The following is a 25,633-nucleotide window of genomic DNA, read 5'->3' as shown; positions in this document are numbered from 1 at the left end:
GACACTTTTAACTTTTCTTATTTTCTTGAATTTTTACAGATAATTTATTCCCCTCCCCATAATCTAATTATAAGAACAGGAAAAACTAAATCTAATATCCTATATTTCTCTAAAAGACAAAATATTGTCTTGAGAGCCTCCATGATTTTACAGAATAAGTCCTCCATTACAGTGGTGAGAAAAACTAAGAGGCAGAACTTAATGTATTCAAGGGTATAAAACTTAGCCAGACTAAGATTAAAATATGGGTCTTCCAACATTTTACAAAATCATGCTCTTTAAATTTTTGTCAAAGGGGGCTGGAGAGGTGGTTCAGAGGTTAAGAGCACTGTCTGTTTTTCCAAAGGTCCTAACTTCAATTTCCAGCAACCACATGGTGGCTCACAACCATCTATAAGGAGATTTGGTGCCCTCTTCGGGCGTGCAGGCATACATGCAGGCAGCATACTGTATACTTAATAATAAATAAATCAAGCTCCTATCTTTAAAAAACTTTTTTTTAAATCAAAGTATCCTAAGAGCAGAAAATAATTTTAAAAATCTCAGAATAGGAGGTAGAAAAGATGATTCAGCAGTTAAGAACACTTGCTGCTCTTTCAGAAGACCCTGCATTCAGTACTCACATCAAATAGCTGACAACTGCCTATAACTTTAGCTCCCTGGGATTCAAAGTCCCCTTCTGCCCTCCCTGGGCAACTGAATATACACAATACCCATACAGACAAGCAGGTGTATGCACACACATACACACAAATAAAAATAAAAATACTATTTTTAAAAATAGACTGGGAATCAAGCCACGCGGTGGTGGCACATGCCTTTAATCCCAGCACTCAGGAGGCAGAGGCAGAGGCAGGTGGATCGCTATGAGTTCGAGGCCAGCCTGGTCTACAAAGTGAGTCCAGGACAGCCAAGGCTACACAAAAAAAAAACCCTCTCTCGAAAAACCGAAAAAAAAAAAGTGTGTGTGTGTGTGTGTGTGTGTGTGTGTGTGTGTGTGTGTGTGTGTGTGTGTCTCCAAAAATCCAATAATAAATAGACTGGGAATCATATAATATGTTCTCTTTAAATTCCTTTAAAGTTTCTGATTTTATTTTAAAAGTATACATATATTCCACACTATATGCCTGATTTACTTATGCTTATTTTAATAGTAATTTAGTTTACAAATGCTCAAGTAAAATTGATACTGAAAAAATACTGTTTGTTCTCACAGCTTAGAGTCAGATTATCCCTGATACAATGCCATGTACCACAAAAGTACAAATTATGGTAATACTTTTTTACATATAATTTTCTAACTCCTTTTTCAAAGTAGCAGTTTTCTTAAGTACAGTAGATTTAATCCTTTTCTTTGAGTACATATAAATACTAATAAGCTACTGTGAAAGTTATTGGAGTTAAGTTAGGAAATTTTCAAAAAGTTCTCTTTAATCAATTAAACACAAATTAGCTTATTAATTCATTAAACAACCTGATGAGAATCTCTATTTCATAATATTAAAATTTACTTTTGGAGATCACTCAATTAAAATGTCTTTAATGAATATACATTTAACCAAATAAAGGTAATCTTCTCTTCTTCCTTGGTATTTTCTTTTCAGCACAGATCCAAAGGAAGAAAACTTTGTGGACTACAGTGCTTTCTTTTTCCAAGACTTTCTTTTCTTTTAACACCCCAAATTCCAAATATATTTCATTGTTCTTCAATACTATTTACAGAAGCAAAGTATATATTTTACCTACTTAACTGACTTCCAAAAAAGTACCCTGTTCAACTTATTCAGCAATCTATCATCAGTTTAAGTAAAAATAGACTCTTATTCATCACTTCTTCCCCGGGAGCGTGCTGCTGGCTCCCTACTACGTACGCTCAAGTCAAGCAGCTCATTTTTTTTAAGTTATTTTCATTTTCTATACGTAAGTGTTTTCTCTGAATGGATGAACATGTGCCACATGCATGTTTTGTGCTCAAGGAAGACAGAATTTCAGACAGTGTGAGCTTCCATTTGATTGCCGGGAACCAAACTCAGGTCCTCCTACAAGAGCAGTCAGGGCTCTTAACCAATGAGCTCTCTCTCCAACCCCATATGTGTTTTTAATATAGTTGAAACTTGCTATACACCAACTAATAAGTTATTAAGTCTTTGGCAAGTAATGGTAATGATACTAGTATTAAGTTGCTTGGAAGTTAAATGGAAAGCTGAGACGAGGCTTAACTGGTAGAGTGCTGCCTAGTATGCACGAAACACTGTGTTAAATCCTAGTACTGCATGAAGTCTGGCCTAGCAGCACATGCCTATAATGCCATCACAGGGACAGGAAGCAGGAGGGCCAGGAGGTCACACTTATCCTTGGGTAGGTAGTGCAAGGCCAACAGTTTTCCTACCTTGAGTAAATCACTAGTTTTCTCAAATATATCACTTACATCTGTGAATTCATAAAACAACAGAGTTGAGAAGTAGTAGGCTTCTTTTTAACTCTATTTCACAAAAGGTAAAATTGTCAGAATACACAATTCCTTGGATAGAATTTCGGTTTTATTTTCAATAGTGACTTGCCTACTTAATGACATTATTCTTCTTTTTAATCTAATATTTAACTTGAATTAATAGAGGTAAATACATCTTCAAAAATACTGTATCAGCCAATCATGTCATATCATATTCTACAAAATTCTGCAGTTTACTATTTGCATTGCAACTAGTTTTATGTACAGGAAAGTATTCTTATTTTTACTAATTATCAGAAGAAATACAAATAAAACTGATTATATATTCCAATTGATTTATGGTTCAAGCAATATCAAACATATCTATAGGTAATCATCTGGGCAGGCTTTTAAATAAATGTATTTATTTATTGACTTAAACTGTCCAGATCTTTTTGCAATGCAAACCCCAGGGCAAAATATACTTTTGTATTTTAAAAGTTACACAAACACATGGGCTGAAAGTGAAAGAAAAAGATATTTAATAAGGATAAAGCAAAAAGCAAGCAAAAGTATCTCTTCTTATTTAAGATAAAATAGATTTTAAAATTAAAACATTAAAAGTTAAACTATTACTTTGATAATAGACATAGAATTACAAAGTGATAAAGTAATTACAAATATGTGTATCTAATGATAAACTATCAAATTTTGTAATTGGATGAAATTTATTTATTTATTTATTTATTTATTCAGATTACATCTCAATTGTTATCCCATCCCTTGTATCCTCCCGTTTCCCCCTCCCTCCCTCATTCACCCTATTCCCCTCCGCTGGGCCTGTCAAAGAAGGGGACCTCCTCCCCCACCATATGGTCACAGCCTATCAAGTCTCATCTTGGTAGCCTTCCTATCCTTTCTCTGAGTGCACCAGGCCTAGACATCAAGGGGTAGTGGTCAAATATGGGGCACCAGAGTTCATGTCAGGGTCAGTCCCCGCTCTCCACACGACATTATTCTTAAGATAAAGATGCATTTATATCATTAACAGTCAAAGGACTTTCAGAAAATAACACAGCTGAGAGTGCAGCTCAGTGATAGTGCTTGCCGAAAACCCAAAAGTCCCTAATTCAATCTCCAGAACTATGAGCGGGGGAGGATAATGTACGGCTCTGAACAATAAAATAAATGTTTAGACCAGTCCAGAATTGAAGAGTAGCATCTCCTCAGCTGATGTTCTAAACAGCTATTTCTGAATGACTGAAATACTAAATGTCCATGTAACTGTAATATCTTTATGTTCTAACTTTTTAAAATAGTTCCTACTGTTACTCATGTGCAAATACCTCTTAGTGACTTCAAATCTAGAACTAAATATAGAAGCATATAATTATTTAGAGAAAAAAAAAAAAAAAAGAAAAAATGGTAGCACGCACCTTTAATTCCAGCACTCAGAGAGGCAGAAGCAGGAGGATCGCTGTGAGTTCAAAGCCAACCTGGTTTACAAAATAAGTCTATGACCACCAATGCTACATACACAAAGAAACCCTGTCTTGAAAAAACAAAAATAATAAATAAATAAATAAATAAGTACACCTTATCCTAGTTAAGTGTGGTAGCACACATCTATAATCATTGCATTACAGTACAGAGGCAAGCGATCCCTAGGTCATATAGCGAGGGTCCATCACAAAAAAATAAAATAAAATAAAATAAAACAAAAAAAGGTTCATCTTTTCCTAACATACACTACTCTTAGTGAAAATTTAGGCAATGAATTATCTTTTTGTGAGTACCCTGGTACCAAACATGTCCAGTGTCACCTACTGAGATGCTGACTCCACACAGGAGCATCATCTCCATCACTCTCCATTGCATGCGTTCATCATTTCCCTGGCAATAGTGCTATAAAGGTTTTAAAGTAATAGAAATGCTAGTGGGGCATGGTGGTGCACAGCTATAATCCCAGTACTTGCGAGCAAGAGCCAGGTGGATCTCCGAGTTTGAGGCTAGCCTACTCTACAAAGCGAGTCCAGGGCAACCAGGGCTCTGGCACAAAAAGAAGGCCTGTCCTGGGGGGCAGGGGGGTGAGTAACAGAAGTATTTTACTACGTGGATAACAGCTTCTTTCAAAATAGGAAAAAGGAAGTGAAATATGACACATACAAAATATACTGTCTGCTGTGTAATTGATAGACTGAACCCAAGTATAAATACTACTAAAGCTGATAAAAAGGCTCTAAGTCTGCCCTATGTCTGTTCTCTAGTTTTGTGGTAGCAGATATTTGTTTACTAGTCTTACATTAATCATTATTAAATTACCACTAGTCTCTGCTATAAATAGTAACATAATCAGAGAACATTAGAAAAAGAAACATTACTAAAATACTAGACTTAAGTCACAGAAAACTATATAATTTTCCTTTCCTACAAATCTACACCAGATAATAACAAGTAAAATACTAATTCTTAGAGGTATATAATCTTCAACATAAAATGTTTCAATGTAGGGCTGGAAAGGACTTAGGTGGGTAAAGTTGCTTCTGCCAAGCCTGTCAACCTGAGTTTGATCCAAGACTCACATGGTAGAAGGACAGAACTGACTTTTTAAAGTTGCTCTCTGACCTCCACACATGCTCCCTTACATTACACACACACACACACACACACACACACACACACACACATTTAAAGATGTACAACCTAGTTTCATGTATATTCATTTTTATTTTCCTGATTAATAAACAGTATAATTTAAATAACAATATTACTTTATCACAATTCAAGATAGTCAAGCAAAAAAAAAAAAAAAAAAAAAAAAAAAAAAGAAATACCACTCTAAATATTTCCCTTCCTTTTAAAATTCCAAGGAAGTTAATTCATATGATAGCTTCACTGACTGTACTATATTTGTTAAATTCGAAACTGAAATGAAGATGAGAAAAACATCTAGGGAATAGAGTTTTTCATTGATCAAATACCATCTTTCAACAGGCAACAACAATGTCATAAAGAAGTCAATTAAGAACTTTAGAAGTGACAATATAGAATTATTTAGTCACACTGTAAAATATTTATAAGGGTAGACCACATTATAAAACAGATTTAGATTAAAAAAAAACACTTAAAATTACTATTGTGAAACACGCGAGGAGACTCTTTTGGTTCCACTCCAGCCTTAAACCTGAGATCCTTCTTTTACCTCAGTCTGACCAGTGCTGAGGCTATGGACACACGCCATCATGTCCTGCCTGAGTCTGACCAGTGCTGAGGCTAAGGACACACGCCATCATGTCCTGCCTGAGTCTGACCAGTGCTGAGGCTATGGACACACGCCATCATGTCCTGCCTGAGTCTGACCAGTGCTGAGGCTAAGGACACATGCCATCATGTCCTGCCTGAGTCTGACCAGTGCTGAGGCTAAGGACACACGCCATCATGTCCTGCCTGAGTCTGACCAGTGCTGAGGCTAAGGACACACGCCATCATGTCCTGCCTGAGTCTGACCAGTGCTGAGGCTATGGACACACACCATCATGTCCTGCCTGAGTTTGACCAGTGCTGAGGCTAAGGACACACGCCATCATGTCCTGCCTGAGTCTGACCAGTGCTGAGGCTAAGGACACACGCCATCATGTCCTGCCTGAGTCTGACCAGTGCTGAGGCTAAGGACACACGCCATCATGTCCTGCCTGAGTCTGACCAGTGCTGAGGCTAAGGACACACGCCATCATGTCCTGCCTGAGTCTGACCAGTGCTGAGGCTAAGGACACACGCCATCATGTCCTGCCTGAGTCTGACCAGTGCTGAGGCTATGGACACACGCCATCATGTCCTGCCTGAGTCTGACCAGTGCTGAGGCTAAGGACACACGCCATCATGTCCTGCCTGAGTCTGACCAGTGCTGAGGCTAAGGACACACGCCATCATGTCCTGCCTGAGTCTGACCAGTGCTGAGGCTAAGGACACACGCCATCATGTCCTGCCTGAGTCTGACCAGTGCTGAGGCTATGGACACACGCCATCATGTCCTGCCTGAGTTTGACCAGTGCTGAGGCTAAGGACACACGCCATCATGTCCTGCCTGAGTCTGACCAGTGCTGAGGCTAAGGACACACACCATCGTGTCCTCTTGTGCTTGACCAGTGCTGAGGCTAAGGACACACGCCATCATGTCCTGCCTGAGTCTGACCAGTGCTGAGGCTAAGGACACACGCCATCATGTCCTGCCTGAGTCTGACCAGTGCTGAGGCTAAGGACACACACCATCGTGTCCAGCACCAGGGCATTCTCATAAACCATTCCTTCAGCTTAAAAAAGCCACAAGCTGCTAGGGCCACGGCACACGCCCAGCACTGGGGAGGCAGAGCTTGGTGGGTCTCTGAGTTCAAGGCCAGCCAGGGCTACACAGAGAAACTCTGTCTTGAAAAAACAAGAGGGAGGAGGGAGGGAGGGCAGGAGGGAGGGAAAGAGGAAAGAAAGAAACACAGAAAGAACACAAAAAAGAAAGCCACAAACTAGCTGGATGTGATAGCACTTGGGATAAAGTTCAAGGCAGCAGGATAAAAAGTTTAATGCTAGCCTAAAAAAAAAAAAAAAAAAAAAGCGGCAGAAATTATAACTTGAAAGAATCACAGTTTCAAATGTAGCCTTTAAATCTACTCTAAAATTCAGGAAAGACCCATATATAGTAAAATTGTTCTAAAATCCACAAACTTGATCGACATAGCTTCACTTTCAGAGGATTGTTTTTCCCCCTGTTCACACTCACATAAAATGTCAATCCATAGAATTAAGCTGTTTGTAATAAAAGCAACTATTAACAGAATGGTAGCTTGTGTTATTTCTACTGGTTTTTCTCCATGCTTCTAAGTTCTTTCATAGTAAGCAATCCTGTACTTATATCAGTAATTCCTCAAGAAAAATCCCTAGAGTCACTTCTGATTTCAAATATCCATTTTACCATCAAACTCTATTGTCCTGTAACCATCTCATCTAAATTTATAGCTTCATTTTTCAGCTGTACCTGTATAGTTGGCCTCAGACTTTTCCCCCCAGACTACTGTACTTCATTCTCACACGAGACAGCGCCTTCTAAATTGTCTTTAACTCCGTTGCCAACTTTATCTTCTCTCCTTGACATTATGCCACCTACCTCTTCCACCTGGACTTTTCAAGGCCTGTGTGCTTCATTTTTATTCTGCTCAGGAGCTTCATCTTCAACCACATATTTATTTATAAGGTTGCTGCCACTGACTTTCAATTCCCCTTTAAACTGCCCATTTCTTCTTGACCCTATTAAATGTACTAAAATTTTCACTCAGGTAATCACATTTTCTGCTATTCAATTTAAACACAGATTCCCTTTAGCATCTATGCCCCAAATTCATAGGCAATATGTTCAGACAACTTTTATACAGGAATGGTGCATCTTTTCAACTGTTCACTTATCAATATTATCCCTCAGAGCATAGACAAGGGCTGTTATCTTTCAAAGCACCTCGGCGAAACAATTATGTGCTGTCACTTGACCAAATTAAGATAATTAACAAAATAAAAATACAGAGTAAGACTCAACAAATCAAGCATGCTCTTCAAAAACAAACTCTACAGCTTAAGTTTTAAACATCTAGGGCCTTCAATCTCTACATACAGCTGACATACTTTGGTTTCTATAAAATTTCACATTCACTCATCTGTTATTTTTTTTTAAACATGGCGAAAATTAAAAGTTAACGGTTGATAAAAGGTAGGTACATTTACATTACACTGTCAGATTCTTTTAAAACCAACAAGAGCAACTCTAAGAATTGTGAGCTACAACTGTTTTCATAGAAGGAAACAGTTGAGCAGAAAAAGATGCACCTCATCTGCATATTCTGATGGAAGGGGGTGTCCTTCCCTGCAACTGACTTGGATTATTTTCTTCACTCCAGGGGCTTCGAATCGGGGGAAAAAAAAATTCATTAAACTACTCTTAACATCTACAAATACATATCGTGGAAAGGAAATCCAGTTACTGAAGAGGGGGAACCGGAGCAGGGGTATCCTCTTTTCATAAAAGTCGGCAGCTAAATTAAGCATTGTAGTCGGTATCTACTGGCAAAATCAAAGATTTGTTTCCACCTTATAATAAAAGCAAGTTTCATTCAATTTAGTTCCTTTCCGGGCATCATCTCAACCTGTCAGAATTCGACAAGAAGGGGGAAAAAATTAAAATGAAGTAGGAAAGACACTAGGATTCCCATCTACATAGCTTCTTTTTCCGAAATCACATCACTAAGTCTTGGATTTCCTTTACTCCACATTTGGAGCCTCAGACTCCAAATATAATTCCTTAACCCCCGCTTCTCCATTCATTTACAGTCGAGCCATGCCAACTCCAGAACCACAGCCGAAACCCCTACAAATAGGCTTTGCTATTCATCTTGGAAGTCGTGCTCTGCAGCAACTGCCCATCTCCAAACTCAGGGATATCACCCAAATACAACGCAACGGAATCAGACATGCAGAGCACACTCGACTTCCGCGAGGGAGGGAAACACGACCCGGGAAAAGTGCGCTCCTCGCTAGCCTCAGGACCATCTACCCGGGCGTGAGGATGAGGGGTTCCCAAAAGGGGGGGGGGGAGAAAGGAATCAGACAGGGGGAATCCTTCCAGCTCCAGAAAAAAAGGGGGGGCTGGATTTCCCGGCCACGGGAAGCAGCCGGTCCTCTCTAAGGAGAAGCAGCAGACAGAGAGGGAGGGCCCACTGCTAGGAAAGGCAGAAGAAAGGCACTTTCCCGGGTCCGGACTAGAGCCTATCACCTGGCTCCCGGGGGAGGTGAGGAGTGTCCCATCGGCTGCTGAAGGGGGGGGGACACCTGGCCCGCGAAAGGGGGCAGCAGAGGAGGAGCAGAGTTTCGCCTGCCGAACCCCGAGTCGTGTCAGGCAGGTGCCGTGGGGCCGCCGGGTGGGTGGGGGGGAGGGGAGCAAAGGGGGTGGAGATGGGATTCCCCCCTCTCGCATGAGCTTTTAGTGGAGGAGGCGCCCGGCCAACCCCGAGCGGCATGCTTCAGACTGCGGAGCCGGGATCCCGCCGCCCGCACCGGCAGCGCGGAGCCCCGCAGCGCCCGCCGCACCGGCCCCTCGGTCCCCGGGGGCCAGAGACTTTGGCTGCGAGGGCGCTGGGGCCCGACACCCCATGGAGCCTGCCCCAGCTCTCCCCGGGGGGGACACACGGGAACACCCGGACCCCCCCCCCGAAGCAGCTCTCCGCGGTTGTAAAATACACCCCCCCCAGGTCCCCCTCCTCAGCCAGCCCTCTTCCCGAGGCCGCAGAGGAGGACCACCACGGGCGAGAAACCTCAGGCAAGTCGAGGACAGTGTGGCCGCTGCGGACCCCCGGACCTCCTCTCCCCCGCCCCAACCCCCAGCCCCCCCAGTTACCTGTGAGGACTCCGACACGGATTTGATGGTCGTGGTTTGTGAGGATCATTCCCTCGGTCGCCATGTTTCCCAGCGCAGTCACCGCACTGACAGGAGCCGGGAGAAGCCGGAGTCCGGAGCGCGCCGGCCGGGAGCGCGCTTGCCTAGGAGAGCGCGAGAGCGAGGGCGCCCAGGGAGCGCGAGGCGAGCGGGAAGGAGGGAGGGAAAGGAGGGAGGGAGGGAGGGAGCGCGGGGGGGGGGGGAGGGCCGAGCGCCCGGTGGCCTGCGTGGGGAGGAGAGGCCGCGCCAGGAGTGCGCGGGTCCGCGGAGGGGGCGGAGTCGGTCCGCGCGACCCCGGGTCCGGCCGAGAAGAAACGAGCCCCGGGGTGGGTGGGAGACGCGGCGGCCTGGCTGCGAGCGAGCGAGGGAGCGAGCGTGCGAGCGCGGAGGCGGCGGGGCAAGGCCGGCGAGACCCAGAGGCTCTGCGGAGTGAGACCCAAGACGCCTGGATGGCAAGAGACTGAGGGGGGGGGGGGGTAAAAAAAAAAAGTGGGGGGAGCACACGCTCCGGAGGCTGCGGGGGCGGACTCGGGGACAGGGGCGGAGCTACACCCCGAGGCGTGCAACTCGTGGAGAGTGAGGGGAGGAGTGTGAGCTCCGCCGCCGCCGCCGAGCGCCGGGAGCCGGGAGCGGGAAGGAGCCGGCCCAGCCTGAGTGGGACGGAGGAACGCTCCGGGGCGCGCGAGTAGCGCGGGATTGGCTGGGCGGACGCGGTGCGGGAGCGCGCGAGGCACGAACGCAGCCTCCTCTCCTCGGCGGGCCCCAGACAGAAGCAATCCCCCGCCGAGCCTGCAGCCTCGTCCCTTCTCCGCCGGCTCTGCCCTCGGTGGCGGAGCCAACTCTAGACCAGGTGCGGCCGCGAGCGAGGTGGGCTCCTCTCCGCGGAGGGCGCTCGAGAATCTAGAGGTGGCTTAGGGAGCCGCTCCGGTGGCAGGACGGTGGCCAGTGTGCCCGGAATCCCCTCTTGGGCAGAGACTGGTCGCCCCTGTGCCGCCTCTGCTGTGACCCGCGCGGGCAGCTCTTCCCCTGACTGGATTTCGGTCTCACTTCGCTTTAGCCCCTCTGAGAGGCAGCCTTCCAGACCTTGCAGACGCAGCTTAGGCGTCTGCGGCAGAGCTTGTGGAGTGGAGATAGCAAGCTTCTCGCTCTCGCTGCTGTCCCCTGGTTGTGGCCCTAAGCTTCCTAAGCCAGGACCTGTGCTTTTGAGTGAAACGCATCCATCTACTTAGAATAAGGACATTTGTCACACACAGTGAACCCCAATCAGTTGCCATGGCATTTAAGTTTCATTTCAGCATTTCTGTAATATGAAATTACCATGAAAATGTGCTCATTTGGTTCCGTGTCCTTTTCATAAAGTGTTATTAATCACCTCTAACTATTTTGTGTGATTGCTAAATACCATTTTCTGGCTCTGTAATTTTTTAAGTGTGTTTAAGTATGTGTTTTCTCATTTGCTCACCATAGTAAAAACCTAAAAGCATTAAAAAAAACAAAGTATCAAAAATGTTTAATAATCTGCACTTAGACCAAAATCCCAGAGTTGGTTTGATGGTTATATGGGATTTGTATTATTCCAGATGGAACATATTATTACTCATCCTATTCACTGAAGATTCACATTATGTCTTTAAATAATAGAGAGTACAAATGAAATGATGGATGGAATTGAGGAAGGCTAAATTAGTGAATTTTTGAAAATATATATAACTAGTATTTTTGGCAGTGTATTAAATTTTTTAAGCCAGATTAGGAACTCAACTCTCATAACTACCACCAAAAATTCTGGTGCCAAAAGAAGTTCTAACTGGTTTCAGAAGAGGGAGATAGATAAGAAAGTATGCCCAAATGAATCATTTAATCTCAATCTATAGATGAGAAAGTATGCCCAAATGAATCATTTAATCTCAATCTAAAGATGAGATAAAATAAGTTATTACACCATAAGCGTTCAAGCCTGTTCTATTCTCCGTGCAAATTCTATATGATTCAAAACCATTCTTAGTATTAGCTAAACCTTCCCACTAACGGATCCCTTTAAACTTTAAAGAAGTTAATAGACCAAATGGGCAAGCCCTCCACCTTAGAATATTTTATACTTATTCATGTAAAAGTAGCTAGCACTTTCACAAATCAATAAGAGAACAAAAACTATCTACGTACATAAAAGTATTAGTAACATTTTCTCTTCTGTACTGTGCTTTCAGCTGGGGCCTCACACACCACCACTGGACTACTTCACTAATATAATTCATTAAAATGTAGCTGTGTAGGATGAATACAAAGTGCGTCTTCTGATTACAGGGATTGTTATGTTTTACTTAATATTAGTACTAAAATTACAGAGAAAAATAATGAAATTGGACAGTTGTAGTAGATGCTTGTCTTCCAGTTATTTTGTTCAACATGTATATTTCTTTCCCAAATTCCATAAGCTTTAACATTTAAATTTTATACTTTCCTGCCCCCAGTTCCTACAATTTTGCCTTCTGTGCCTTTAGCTCTCCACATATCTATGGTCCAAAAGTATGAAATAGAAAATTCTTCAGGTTAGAAAGCATATATGATATTTCATTGTATCCATGTACAATATTTTGAAGAATATAGAAAATTAAAGAATGTTCCTCAGGGTAAATCATTCAAAAGTTTTAAAATGCACACCATTCTTAGTGTAATGCAATCACATGTAATTCCATTTGGTCCTGCCTGTGCTGTGAATCACCCCCTGTCCAGCCCACCTAAGCAGCCCATGCCTTAGTCACTAAAAACAGTCATCTTGGTCCCAGGATGCTAGTAATTCAGATAATGCCAAAGAGAAGCTGTCAAGTGTGTTCAATGGTGGTAACTAAGGTGTACAGCAAAAAACTAGTGAGAGGACTATATAGGATTTTCTAGTACACATTGGGAGTCTCGGAATGGTAAGTGGGGTTGCCATATTACAGTATATAGACTTTGAGTACTGTTACAGTGTACAAGCATCTCAAAATTCACTCTAAAAATTAATACCAAGGACATTTTTCTGGTTAGTGAAACGACACTAGCAGTTCCACACATTGCCAGTTTGTCTTAGGAAACTCATAGGACTAGGAGAAAGTTGAGTTTGTAAGGGATTGGAGTTGGCCAGGAGTCTACAGATCTAATAATTATAAAAGTTTACTATCTAAAAGATCATTAAAGGCAAACACAAAGAGCCTCAGTATGAAGGTGAAAAATTGTGTTCATCAGTAGAAATCATTTTGAGGTTTTCTTGTAGTGGTGCTTATACTTCTGCTTTTCCTTTGCTTTGTCAAAATTTCAATATAAAAAAGGTAAAATCTTACTACACTTTGATAGGGTTAGAAAATACTCAGCCCTAGACACCATTAAAAAAAAAAAAAAAAAAAAAAAAAAAAAAAACTTTTGAGAATGATTATACTTGTAAGGCTTAGTTTGCTGTTTTTCCTTACTGGATAATCCCTGAAACAAACTGATTCTATTTAAAAGGTACCCAAGCACCCTTTCAAATATATTTAATACCACTGGATTGTATACTTTCCCATGGGTAAGATGATAGAAATCATACATAATTTACTACAATAAAAATGTTGGGTACAGAGTGAAACTTCGATGTTAGCCAATATTTTCCCCAAAGAAAGCTAAATCATCATCAAGATGAACTTTGGATTGGCGGAATTTGGCATTACATCACTACCCTAGGACTAGCGTAACTAAGTACCATAAACTGATGTAAAACTACAAAGCTATATCTCACACTTCTGAGGCTAGAAATCCAAAATAAAGTTGACAGTAGGACTACACATCCTCTGAAATCTCTAGGGAAGAACATTTCTTTGCCTTTTAGATACTCACCCAGGAGACTGGGCTCAACTAAATACACCTTTACCAAATGGACTGAGGTTGAAAGAGAATAGACCTGTTTCTCTTAGGTGACATTAATTCCTTGATAACTTTGCAGTTAGGTGGACTTATTCCAAACCGCCCACTTCTCTCATTGCAGAAACAAAATAACAAACAAAAGCAACTTATACAAGTGTGTATTTGGGCTCATTTGATGGTAGTAGTCCATCCTGGTAAAGAAGTAATAGTGTCAGGATCTTGCAACAGCAGGTTACATTGCATCTTCAGTCAGGAAACAGGGTGATAAGTGGTGGTGCTCAGTTAGCTATCGGCTTTTTCAGTCCAGGACTCCAACCCAGGATGATACTACCAAGTTACAATGAGTCTCCCCTCCTCAGTTATCCTAATACAGAGAATTCCTCAGAGGCCTGCCTTGGGCCTTGGTTTTCATGATGGTTCTAAATCTCATCAACTTGACAATCAAGATCGATCATCACATCCCCCAGGCTTCTCTGCTCATTGTTTCCTGAGGGGACCAATACATACCACCTACATATCCTCTCATTGATAGTTAAAAGGTAGAGAAGTTCTCAGGTCTGTACTGAAAATTTACAACTGTACAAAGTCCTGACTTTAAGAATGCTAGGAACAAAAAGGAAAGTTTCTGATTCGTAAAGAAAGTATCAAATTTTTTCTTAATGTAAAAAAATATACATAGAGAGAATTGTGTACTTTTAAAAAAGGAAGTACTGCTGGATAAGGGAGGTAAGAGCTTTATTAAATAAAAAACTAATATTATTTGATGTTGATTTTTTAAAAACTGACACAATTGGATATAGTCTGCTTGATAATATATAATTGTGTAATAATCAAAGTGAGAGAAATTACCATATCTGTCACTTCAAACATTTATTATTTCTTTGTGCTAAGAGCATTCTAAATCTACTTTCCAAGTATTTTCAAATATACAATATTGTTAGTTATAGTAACTATTATGTACGATTGAATGACAAACCTTTTTTCCCCTTATCCAATTATAACATACCACCTGTTTATTCATCTCTTCCATATCCCTTTCTCCAGTCTGTGGTAACCGTTGTTCTGACTTACATGAGAACACTTTTAGATTCCTCTTATGTCTTTCTGTGTCTAATGTTTCATTTTACATAGTACCTTCCAGGTTCATCATGTTAACTCATGTGCAGGCTTTTTTTCAATCACTAAATATTTTATTGCACGTGCATTTCACGTCTTTATCTATTCATTTGTTGTTGGACTCCTAGCTTGACTCTCTGTCTTGGCTACTGTGACTAGTTATGATTTCTCATAGATACGCTAATTTCATATCCTCTTTTTTAATCTTCCTGGTTCTGTTGGTTTGGTTTTTTTTTTTTTTTAACATTTATTCTCTGCCCTTGTCTGCTCCCCAGTGTGTGCATATCTATCTGCTGGGAGGGCAACTTGCAGGAATTGTCTTCTTCCACCAACTCTAGTCATCAGCCTTGGTAGCAAGCTCTCGAACCTGCTGAGCCATCCAGCAGCTTTCCTCTTCCTGTTTTGCGGAACCCCATACCATCTCCAGGAGTGAATCCCCTAGTGTGCATTCTTCTGATACTGAGTTCCTGTCATAGGTCCACCAGCATTTACTGTCATTTGTCTTTGTGATAACTGCCAGTCTATTTTGGTGAGATATATTTTAATATGGTTTTAATTTTCATTTCTCTGCCTTATTATATATCTGTTGCTCGTTTTCTTTCTTTTTTTTTTTTTTTCTTCTGTTGCTCATTTTCATATCTTGAATATCTAATCAACTCTTGCCATGTTTCTTACTGGATTACTTAGTTATTGAGTTTCTTATGTAGGTCTGGATATTTACTCTCTTGTCAGATACAGTCTTAACATGTCTTTGCTGCTCTATAGTTTCTTCTTCCCTCTGCTGATTCCTTTGTTTTCCTTTTTAGTTTGATGCTATCCTATTTGTCCTTTTAAATTTTTGTTTTATTGCCTGTGCTTTTAGGCATTATCCAAAAGTCCTTGCCTAATATACACTTGCAAAATGTTTCCTCTATCCTTTCTACTATGTAATAGTTAAATAGGTCAAGCCTTATATTTTTCTAATGATATTTTTTTCAAATGCATAGAGTTTCATTTGTCTGCATCATTGTGTGTGTGTGTGTGTGTGTGTGTGTGTGTGTGTGTGTTTGCATGTGCATGGGCAGAGGGCAATGTCAGAAACTTAATTTTATTCTCCTTTCACTGTATGGGTCCCTAAGGAACAAATTCAGGTCCTTAGGTTTGGCAGCAGACACTTCTACCCAGTGAGTCATCACTAGCCCCCCAGTATCAATTACTGAAGATACTGCTCTTTCCTCCAGCATATGCCCTCAACAATGTTGTCAAAACTGAGGTGGCTGTAGTCTTACTACAATTTGATAGTCTGTGTTTGGTTGATGTGCATGGGAGGCCTGCCCTTTCCTGAAGTGAAATGGAGGCGTGGTGGATGGGGAAGTGGGACAGACTGGGAGGGGAGGAGGGAAGGGAAACTGCAGGAGGAGAAATGTGAGGTGGCTGTAGACTATAAATTTACTTCTGGGCTCTGTTCTGCTAGTCTGTGTGGCTATTTTTATGTCAGTATCATGCTGTTTTGGTTACTATAGGTTTGAGTATTTTGATGTTATATAATGTGACGCCTTCAGCCTTATTCTTTTTGGGTTTTGGTGATTTGGGATTTTAGCTTTTTGTTTTTTCTATTAATGTGAAAAATAAATGTCATTGATACTTTTATAGCAGTTGCATTTAATCCTTAGATCTCTTTGGATAGTAGGGATATTTTTAAAATATTCTAATTTTTCCAACCAAGTCATTATTTTATATTTGTCAGTATAAAATCTTCATCTTTTTTTGTTACATTTGCTGAGTATTTTTGTATCTATTTGTAAATGCTAGTTTTCTTTTTAACATTTTAAAATTTTAATTTTGTTTATATGTATGCAGAGCCTGTTTGTCCATATGTGTACCACATTTACAGTGCCCCCACATGCCGGAAGATCCCCCTGAAAGTGGAATTACAAGTCATTGTGAATTGTCTGATATGGCTGCTAGAAACCAAACCTGGGTCCTCTACAAGAGCTGCAATTACTCTTAACCACAAAGCCATCTCTCCAGCCCCAGGATTGTTTTCTTAATTTGCTTTTCAGGTAGTTCATTTTTAGTATCTAGAAACACTACATTGTATGATTTCAAATGGATAAAAATGATGAAAATTGTATATATTTTACTATAATGAAAAATTTGGGGATAGCTGCCATATATGTTTTATATATGTGTTGTATGAAACAGCTCTCATGCATATACATAAATATGTATGTATATGTCAGAGATAAAGTTTTTGCCTAGCATAAGCAAATATCTTGGTTGGGGAACCAACACTGGAAAAGTAAATGCAATTTTTAAAAATAATAAAGAAACTATTGATTTTTATATATTGATTTGTATGCTGCAACTTTACTAAATTAGTGATAACAGATTTGAGAGGCTGTGTCTTGTGAGTTTTCTGTGTGTAAGATCATACCATTTGCTAATGGGGAAAGTTGGACTGACTTCTTTCCAGTTTGAGTATTCTTGTGCTCTTTCTCTTCACTAATTGTCCCAGCTAGAACTCTCAGTATTAAGGTGAATAGATGTAATGGAAAGAGCATCCATAGCTCAGCCAGAGCCTCTAAAACTTCATACTGTGTTCTTCGTTTAGTGTGATGTTACCTGTGGATTTGTCGTACTTTGACTTCTGGAGATTTTTTAAAGAATTTTTATATGAAGGGATGTGTAACTAAACCAATAAGCTTTCTGCCTCTAGTTTTTGTCTTGTGTTGCTATAATATATATTATTGTCTTAAAAAGATTAAGCCATCTTTGCATCCCTAAGATGAGTATCTCTTGGTTATAATGATTATTTTTAATTTGCTACTGATGAAAAATTTTGCAAATATTTTCGTTCAGGATATTGACCTGTACTGTTTTGTCTTGATGTTGCTATGCCTTTTTTGGGATTTGGTATCAGGGGAATGCTGGTCACATAGATTCATTTCACTGATTTTCAGTTTTCTTGAGTAGTTTGAGAAGCTCTCATTATTTTTAAATCACTATAGAATTCATCCATGAAGCTATTAGGTCCTAAAGACTACTTTTTCCCCCAGATATTTTATTGATCAAACTTTACTTTTCTGGTTCAGATTTTCCTTTTTCTCAGTAGCTACTTTTGTACATATATAGAAATCTATTTACTTATTCAAATTAACCAATCTCTTGGCACATAACTGCTCCTTTGTGGCCCTGGTTCTCATGTCTACCTTTATATCTGATTTTGACTCTTATTTTTTCACCTAGTCTAAATTTTTTTTTGTTTTCATCTTTTCAAACAAAAGCTCTTTGCTTCATTATTATATTCTATACTTTAAGTCTTATTTCTGCTGTATTTTGTGGGTTTTTTTTTTTTTACTGATATTAAGCTATTTTCTAGTTCCCTCAGTTCAATACTTACTTGCATAGTTGCGATCTTTTTTCTCTTCAGATATATTTATTGGTATAAACTTCCTCTAATGTTTTTTGTTACGTACCATAGGTTCAGAGATATATGTGTATGTGTGTGTGTGTGTGTGTATGTGTGTATGTGTGTGTGTGTGTATTATATATTTCCATTCATTCCCAAGTGTTTTTAACTTCTCTTAATTCTTTTTTTCTTGACTCACTGGTTGTTTAGTAATGCACTGTATAATTTCCATGTATTTGTAGTTTCTTAAGTTTCTTCTGTTGTTTCCTATATGCCACTGTAATCAGAAAAGATACTTGAAACAATTCTGGTATCTAAAATATGTTAAGGGTTTTTGTAGACTAATAGATCTAATCAGAAGATTTACACTGAGGAAAAAAAATGTGTGCACCAAAGCTGTAGGGTGGAATGTTTTACACATCACTTAGGTCCATTTGGTTTAAAGTATAGTGTAAAGCCAAAGTTTGTTTATTTTCTGTTTGAATGATCCTCTCTTTACTGTGAGTGGAATGTTGAAATCTATTTACTGGATTTCTGTGTTTCTAGATATAATAATAATTGCTTTGTATATTGGTGTGTTTCAGGGTTAGTTGTGCATATGCCTTTCATTGAATTATTATACAATCATTTTTATAATATTTTACTAAAAGCCTCTTGTATCTGATTTAAATGTACTATTCATGCTGGGTTTTCATTTGCATGCAATTTTTTTCTTCACTTTGTGTGTCTTTATAGGTAAAGTGAGTTTCTTGTAGGCAACATATTATTGGATCCTGTGTTTTTATCCATTCACTCAGCCATTTTATAGATTTAAAATTTTAATTTAATATTTGTGTGTGTGTGTGTGTGTGTGTGTGTGTGTGTGTGTGTGTGTGTGCATGCATGCACACACGCATGCACAGGAATTAGGGGGAGTACATGTGCCACAGCATGTATGTGGAAGTCAGAGGACAACTTTTGAGAGTCCTTTTACCATGGGATCAAACTCAGTCCCCAGTCAGGCATAGCAGGAGCTTTTACCCTTTGAGCCATCTCACTGGACCTCCTTAACGTAATTGGAGAGTTTATTTGATTTATATTCAAAATTGTCATTGACACATAAATACTTTCCAATGTTATAATGTATTATAATTGTTCTTTGTTCCTTTTATTATTTGCTGCCACTGTTTGTTAGTTTTCCATAGTAATAAGCTTTGATTTTTCTCTCTTAATCTCATATATTTTGTAATTTTTTTTCCTTTATGGCTACTCTACCAGTTCCGCCTTCTGATAAGATGTCATCTAAGAAATATATTGGGCTGCATTCATATTTATCTGAGGATGCATATCCCTAGAGATTGGATGCCCACACCTAAAACTCGTATTTAAAATTGAATGATTGCTAATTGTATTTGCTTCTATCCTAGGACTCTGGGCTGTCAAGCCTCAGGTCCCTGGCCCGCCAGGCAGTGTCAGGCGTGGGCGCCTTCTCATGGCATGGGTCTCAAGTTGGACCAGCCATTGGTGGGCCACTCCCACAAGTTCTGGGACACCTTTACCCCAGTGTATCTTGCAGACAAGACAGATTGTAGGCAGAAAGTTTTGTGGCTCAATTGGTGTCCCAAAGTTACTGGATTCCTTTCCTAGTTAGAGGAAAGAGCACTTATTCTTGCAGATGCCCTAGGTTCAATTCATCACCCACATAGCTCCTCAAAACTCTGTCAACTCCAGTTTCAGGGGACCCAGTGCTTTCTTCTGACCTCCACAGGCATCATGACCTCCAAACATATACATGGCACACAAACATTATATGTGCACAAAATACTCACACACGTAAAATAAATAAACTTTTAAAAAAATAATAGTTGGGCAGCTGGGCATGGTGGCCCATCCCTCTGATCTCAGCACTCAGGAGGCATAGGCAAGGCATATCTATGTGAGTTTGAGGATAATCTGGTCTACATAGTGAGTTTCAGGACATGTGGGGCTATGTAAAAAGAGACCCTGTCTCAAAGCCAAATAAATAAATAAATAAATAAATAAATAAATAAATAAATAGATAAAATAAGAAAATAAATTAGTTGGGAGCCAGAAGAGATGGCTCTGGTCAAGAACACAGATTGCTCATCCAAAGAAACCGGTTTCAGTTCACCGAATCTACATGGTGACTCTGTAACTCCAGCCTCAGGGAATCCTACTCTCTCTCCTGGCCTCTGTGGACACCAGGCACACACATGCTACCCAGCAAGTGCTCTTAACCACCAACTCATCTCTCCAGCCACCTCATTTTTTAATGACACTCAGCAATATCCATTTTTTTAAAAAGCCCACTTATCAAAGATGCACTTATTCTTGCACAGGACCCAGGTTCAGTTGCCAGTGTTCACATGGTGGCTCCTAACTAACTCCAGTTCCAGAGGGCCTTCTCAGGTACCAGGCACATATATGATAATATACATACATACAAGCTGGCAAACACATATACACATACATTGTTTTTAAAAGACAAACACCTAAGTCTCTCACACACACACACACACACACACACACACACACACACACTATAATTTTATGGCCTTAAATTAGATCTATATACTTTGTGTTCCTTAATGACTTTATAGATAAAATTACCATTGGTAACTTTCACTTTTAAACTTCATACTAGGAATTTTAAAAATTATATTCCACTCTTAAGAGTAATATGTTACAATGAAATTGATTGTGAGTTTATGTCCATTAGTGAAATTTATACATTCAGATATTTTTGTTAATAAAAGTACTTCTGTTTCTTGCTGAAGCACCTCTGTTTTTTGTTTGTTTGTTTGTTTGTTTTAATGCTAGGCTAGTAGCTTAGCTTTTGCTAGCTTGAGAAAATACTCATTAAAAAATAAAAAACTGAAAGATGACTTTTCAGGGCATAATATTCTTGACTGGCTTTGTTTTTTTCTTTTCCTTCATCACTCTGAATATATAACTCTGTCCTTGTCTAGCCCGAAGGTTTCATCTAAGAAATCTTCTGAAATTTTCATGAGGATTTTCTTATATGTAACTTTATGTTTCATTTTTCTTTCAGAATTCTTTCTCTGACTTGAAATTTCTGTTATAATGTGCATCAGAGAAGAATTGACTCTTTTGAGCTTCAAGGATATGGGAATCTCTCAGCTATTACTTATTAAATAGATCTTCTGTGCCTTTCTTTTTTCTCCCTCTGGAATTTTCATAACATAAAAGATTTGTTTGCTTGATTGTATCGCTTAAGTTCTATGGGCTTTATTTACTCTATTTCATCCATTGTTTTGGATTATTTCAAAAGACCTGTCTGATCTTATAATTTAGAAATTCTTGTTTGATTTTGTTTGCTAGTGTTCATCCCAATTACATGTATATTAAATTCGCTGAGTTCTTCAGTTCTAGTATTTCTGCTTGGTTCTATTTCATGATGCCTTTTTGCTGAATTATTACACAGATAAGAATTATTTTTCTTATTTTATGCTTATATTCTCTTATATCCCTTAGAGTTTTCTTATGGTCATTATTTTGAATTCGCTCTCAGGCAATTCATACATTTTTCATTTCTTTGGAATCATTTGTTAGATAACTGTCATGCTTTTTTGGGCGGTATCATGTTTTTTGCTTTTGAACTCTATTGTACCCAAGTACCCAAGTGTTATTATTATATATCTTCTAGTCTGCTCACCTCCTCCAGATTTGTAGAGTGGTTTTTATAGGCGAAGACACACATCCATAGGTCTGTGTGTGTGTGTGTGTATTTATGTATATGCATATTTATTTATTTACTTATTATGGCATACATGTAGGTATATTTTAAGATGACAGTTGGGTAGACTGTACTGGCTTTGAAATACGTGCAGTAGTATAGTCTCTGTGCAGCTTTTATTTTTTCAGCTTTATTCAACATTAGGTGTTTGTGAAATGCTTTAATGGCCTAGACTGGGAATTTGTCACATTGATCTGCCAGCTCTCAGTGAGGGTTCCCGGGAAGTAGTGAACCCAACTGTTAGGTGTGCCCATTTTGTGTGTGGCCAGTCTGGATTCCATTCCTCTGCTGCTCAGGACTGCCAGGGACTAGTTTGTTTTGGACACAGTGCAATAGTGTGGACCAGTGCTAGAAGAGCAGATGCTTCAGCAGGTGACGGTTGGTAGAGGATCTCTTAAATAGTTTGTTTCCAAGGGTAGAGATATATATTAGTAGCTCTCTGTGGGAATAGTATCTTACCATGTGTAAAGTTTACTTTGAAATAATGGAAGCAACAATAGTTTTTACTAGTTGTCAGAAAATATATATTATACTGATGCATCCAGTGAAGATGGGGGGGGGGAGATAAGGAGCACAAGTTGTTGGGATATAGGCTTTTTTTTTTTTTTTTTCTGTGCTTGCTCCAGCTCCTACATAATGAGACAGGGATCTGTTACATTTATTAATAACCTCTAAGCACCATAACTGGGCAGATATTGATCTGTTCTAACCCGTCTAAGCTAGTCTAGCTATTTCTCAGCCACATTTCCTGTTACCTGTCCTCTAGTCTTACTCTGGTCACTCTTGTTCCATGTTTGTCCTCATGGCAACTCCTCCATGGTGACCTCCTCCTCATGTCATGGCAACCTTCTTTCCGTGCCATGGCCTCATGGCTACATCCTCATGGCCACCTCATTGCCCAGCCATCTCATCTTCTCTCCATTCTCTCCCTGGCACTGGGAACAGAATTCCACCTCGTGTTCAACTTCTTTATTTTATTAGCCAATCAGAGGTAATTCGGGAGTAATTTTTTACACAACATTGAGACAGGGTGGTCCTCAATAGCAACGACAATAGCAGAATCTGTTTGCATTTAGATCTCTGTCGGTTCAGCAGTTAACAATCAACTATACAGAGAGACACACCTTAAAACAATGCGAATGAAGGTCACTTCTACAAAAAGTGATGGTGGCAGTAGATGGTGGAAAACGTAGATTCCTCTTTGGGTAATGTATAAGCTCCCCGTACCTCTCTAAATGGGGCCCAGGACCTGTTAGAACTGCAAGATTGTCCATTAGCAAAGACTATGTCTGTGATGCTAATGGGGTGCCACTATGGGCTTCTGGCTACCTCTTGTTGGTTTCAGAAGTATCTCTTCATTCTGAGTTGATCTCAACAGCTAAGACAATATAGCAGAGAAAGGATATTTCATTCTGTTTGTGGGGTGGGGTCATCCTTAGTGTTCCTGTTCCACTGTGTACTTACCACTCCCCTGCTAGACTCCAGTACTCTCACTTATTCTATCCCCAAAACAGTTGCTTATGTTTTGGTCCTTTTGGTGGGGGAGGACGGGCATTTGTAACCTGCAGTGAGCCATCTTGTTAATGTCCCAATTGTTATCTCTCCTTGATTTTTTAAATGGCTTCTGTCTATTTTGCTTTCACTTATTGAGGATCAAATCTGTATATAAGTCAGAAACACAATCCAAGTGTGAAAGCTTCCATGGGTTTAAGCTAACTACTTCAAATCAAAAGCATAATATTTTCCTTAAAACATTCATTGGTTTTCTAGCAAAGAACTTAAAATCTAACTTTAGAGAAAATAATATTTCTCTATAATATAAAAGCTGTGCTCCCAAAGAAATAGGCCAGTGCTTAAGTGCACTGGGTCTCTTCAGAGGACCCAGGTTTAATTTCAGCACCCACACAGCAGCTCACAAACATCTATAAAACTAATTCCAAGGGATCTTATGCCTTCTTTGGATGCTTCTTGTACACAGATATACATGTGGAACACAGACATCCATATAAGCAAAACATACATACACATTAAATAAAAATTTAGGGTTAAAAAGTGATGTGCAAAAAAATATTTTAACCTAAGTAATCTTATTTCTACTTAATGATTGATAACTGGAGAAAATATGGTTTATAAAATGTTCATATTGTATTTTCTTCTTTAAAATGAACCTTAAGAAAAAGTTTTAAAAGTTAGAGAACACAGATGAATTTGTAAAAGAAGCAGAGAAGATGGATATTTCAGTTGTCTTAAAACTTTTCATTTACCAAGTATAATGTCTGGTCTACTGTCAAATTTGATTGGATAAAGAAGTACCTGAGAGATTAGTAAAACACACCCCTGGATGAGTGTCATCATTTCCAGAGATTACTAAGGGAGGAAAGATCCACCCTGAATGCGGGCTATGGCATCTCAGACTCATAGGCAGAGCTAGAACAAAATGGTAAAAGGACAAAAGCAGTAAGCACAACCATTCTCTTTCCTGGCCATCATGAGGTGAGCAGCTCTACTCCCCACTACCACGTTCCCACAAAAGAACAGTGAAGTAATCCTTACACATTTATCTGTCTGCATATCATCTGATGTAGAATTAATAGGTTGTAGGGTAAGTGTGACCTTGCTTTCTTTCCATTCGCTAGTATTTGGTAACAAATTGAGCAATAGTGACTTTGATTTGGAAGCAGTTCAGGCTCCAGCTACAGAGGCTGTTAGATGTGCCTGTGATGCAACAGATTGCAGCAGCCTCTGCCTTTGAAATGAGCCGCTATCTAAAGTCGCTACATTTTACTTGATGCTGAAGGTGGGCTTGAGGTTGGATATGAAGGTAAATTGTAAAATGTTATACACTGTCACTTTCTGTCTGATGATTATAGTTCTAAACTAAAGATATCAGGCCGTTGTTGGCCTTGCTTTGTTAAGGAAAGTAGAGTGAACATTGCTAGTCACTCTGTGGTCATTGAAAACGGCAATGTCAAAGATTAGATATTAGCAGATGTCCTCTGAAAAGTTAGGAAGTCAAGGCATTGCAAATGAGATGTTACATGACTAGCGTCTCCCAAAGAGATGGTTCATAAGTGTATTGCTGATAGGACAAGGTTTTCCTCAACTGGCCATGGCATTTAAAAAATCTCCTTGGGGCTAGAGAGATGACTTCACCTACATCCAGGCCCATAACCACCTGTAACCCCATATCCAGGTATCCAACACCCTCTTCTAGCTCTGTGGGCTATGTGTGGTACACACACACACACACACACACACACACACACACACACACACACAGTATTTTTTTAATCTAAGTATGGTCAAGGCTATTAGAGTTTTATTATTAAACATATTGTAATGTGAGAACTGATAAAACTAATGATATTCAAACACAAATATTTCCCTGCTTACCAATTCAGTTCACCATAAATTGAAGAAGAGATAAGAATACCTCTGGTATAGACATACTCTAACACAATATGAAGATATACCTCTCTGTGTTTTTGTTTTTCATGTTTTGTTTTTCTTTTGGGGGCTATATCCCCGACTGGCCTCGAACTCACTGTGTAGCCAAGGATAACCTTGAACTTCTGATCCTTCTGCCTCCACTTC

General features: G+C 39.7%; 1 protein-coding gene across 23 annotated transcripts in view; it reads right to left on the bottom strand.

The window, feature by feature from the left end:
* Gphn (gephyrin) overlaps window positions 1–10,030 on the bottom strand; it is a 433,952-nt gene extending 423,922 nt beyond the window's left edge. For 9 of the 23 annotated variants that reach the window (XM_051147978.1, XM_051148006.1, XM_051147995.1 and 6 more), the window contains exon 1: window positions 9,861–10,029. In XM_051147978.1, coding sequence (XP_051003935.1) covers window positions 9,861–9,924 — 64 coding nt within the window. In that variant the 5' untranslated portion in view covers window positions 9,925–10,029. Of the gene's footprint in view, window positions 1–9,860 lie in introns of all 23 variants that reach the window. The other 14 variants (XM_051148048.1, XM_051148065.1, XM_051148015.1 and 11 more) reach the window with 3 other exon arrangements.
* Between the last annotated feature and the right edge of the window lie 15,603 nt (window positions 10,031–25,633).

This window comes from Acomys russatus, chromosome 1, assembly GCF_903995435.1.
Source record: "Acomys russatus chromosome 1, mAcoRus1.1, whole genome shotgun sequence".
Lineage (NCBI taxonomy): Eukaryota > Metazoa > Chordata > Mammalia > Rodentia > Muridae > Acomys > Acomys russatus.
This window is presented reverse-complemented; position numbering and strand designations above follow the sequence as displayed.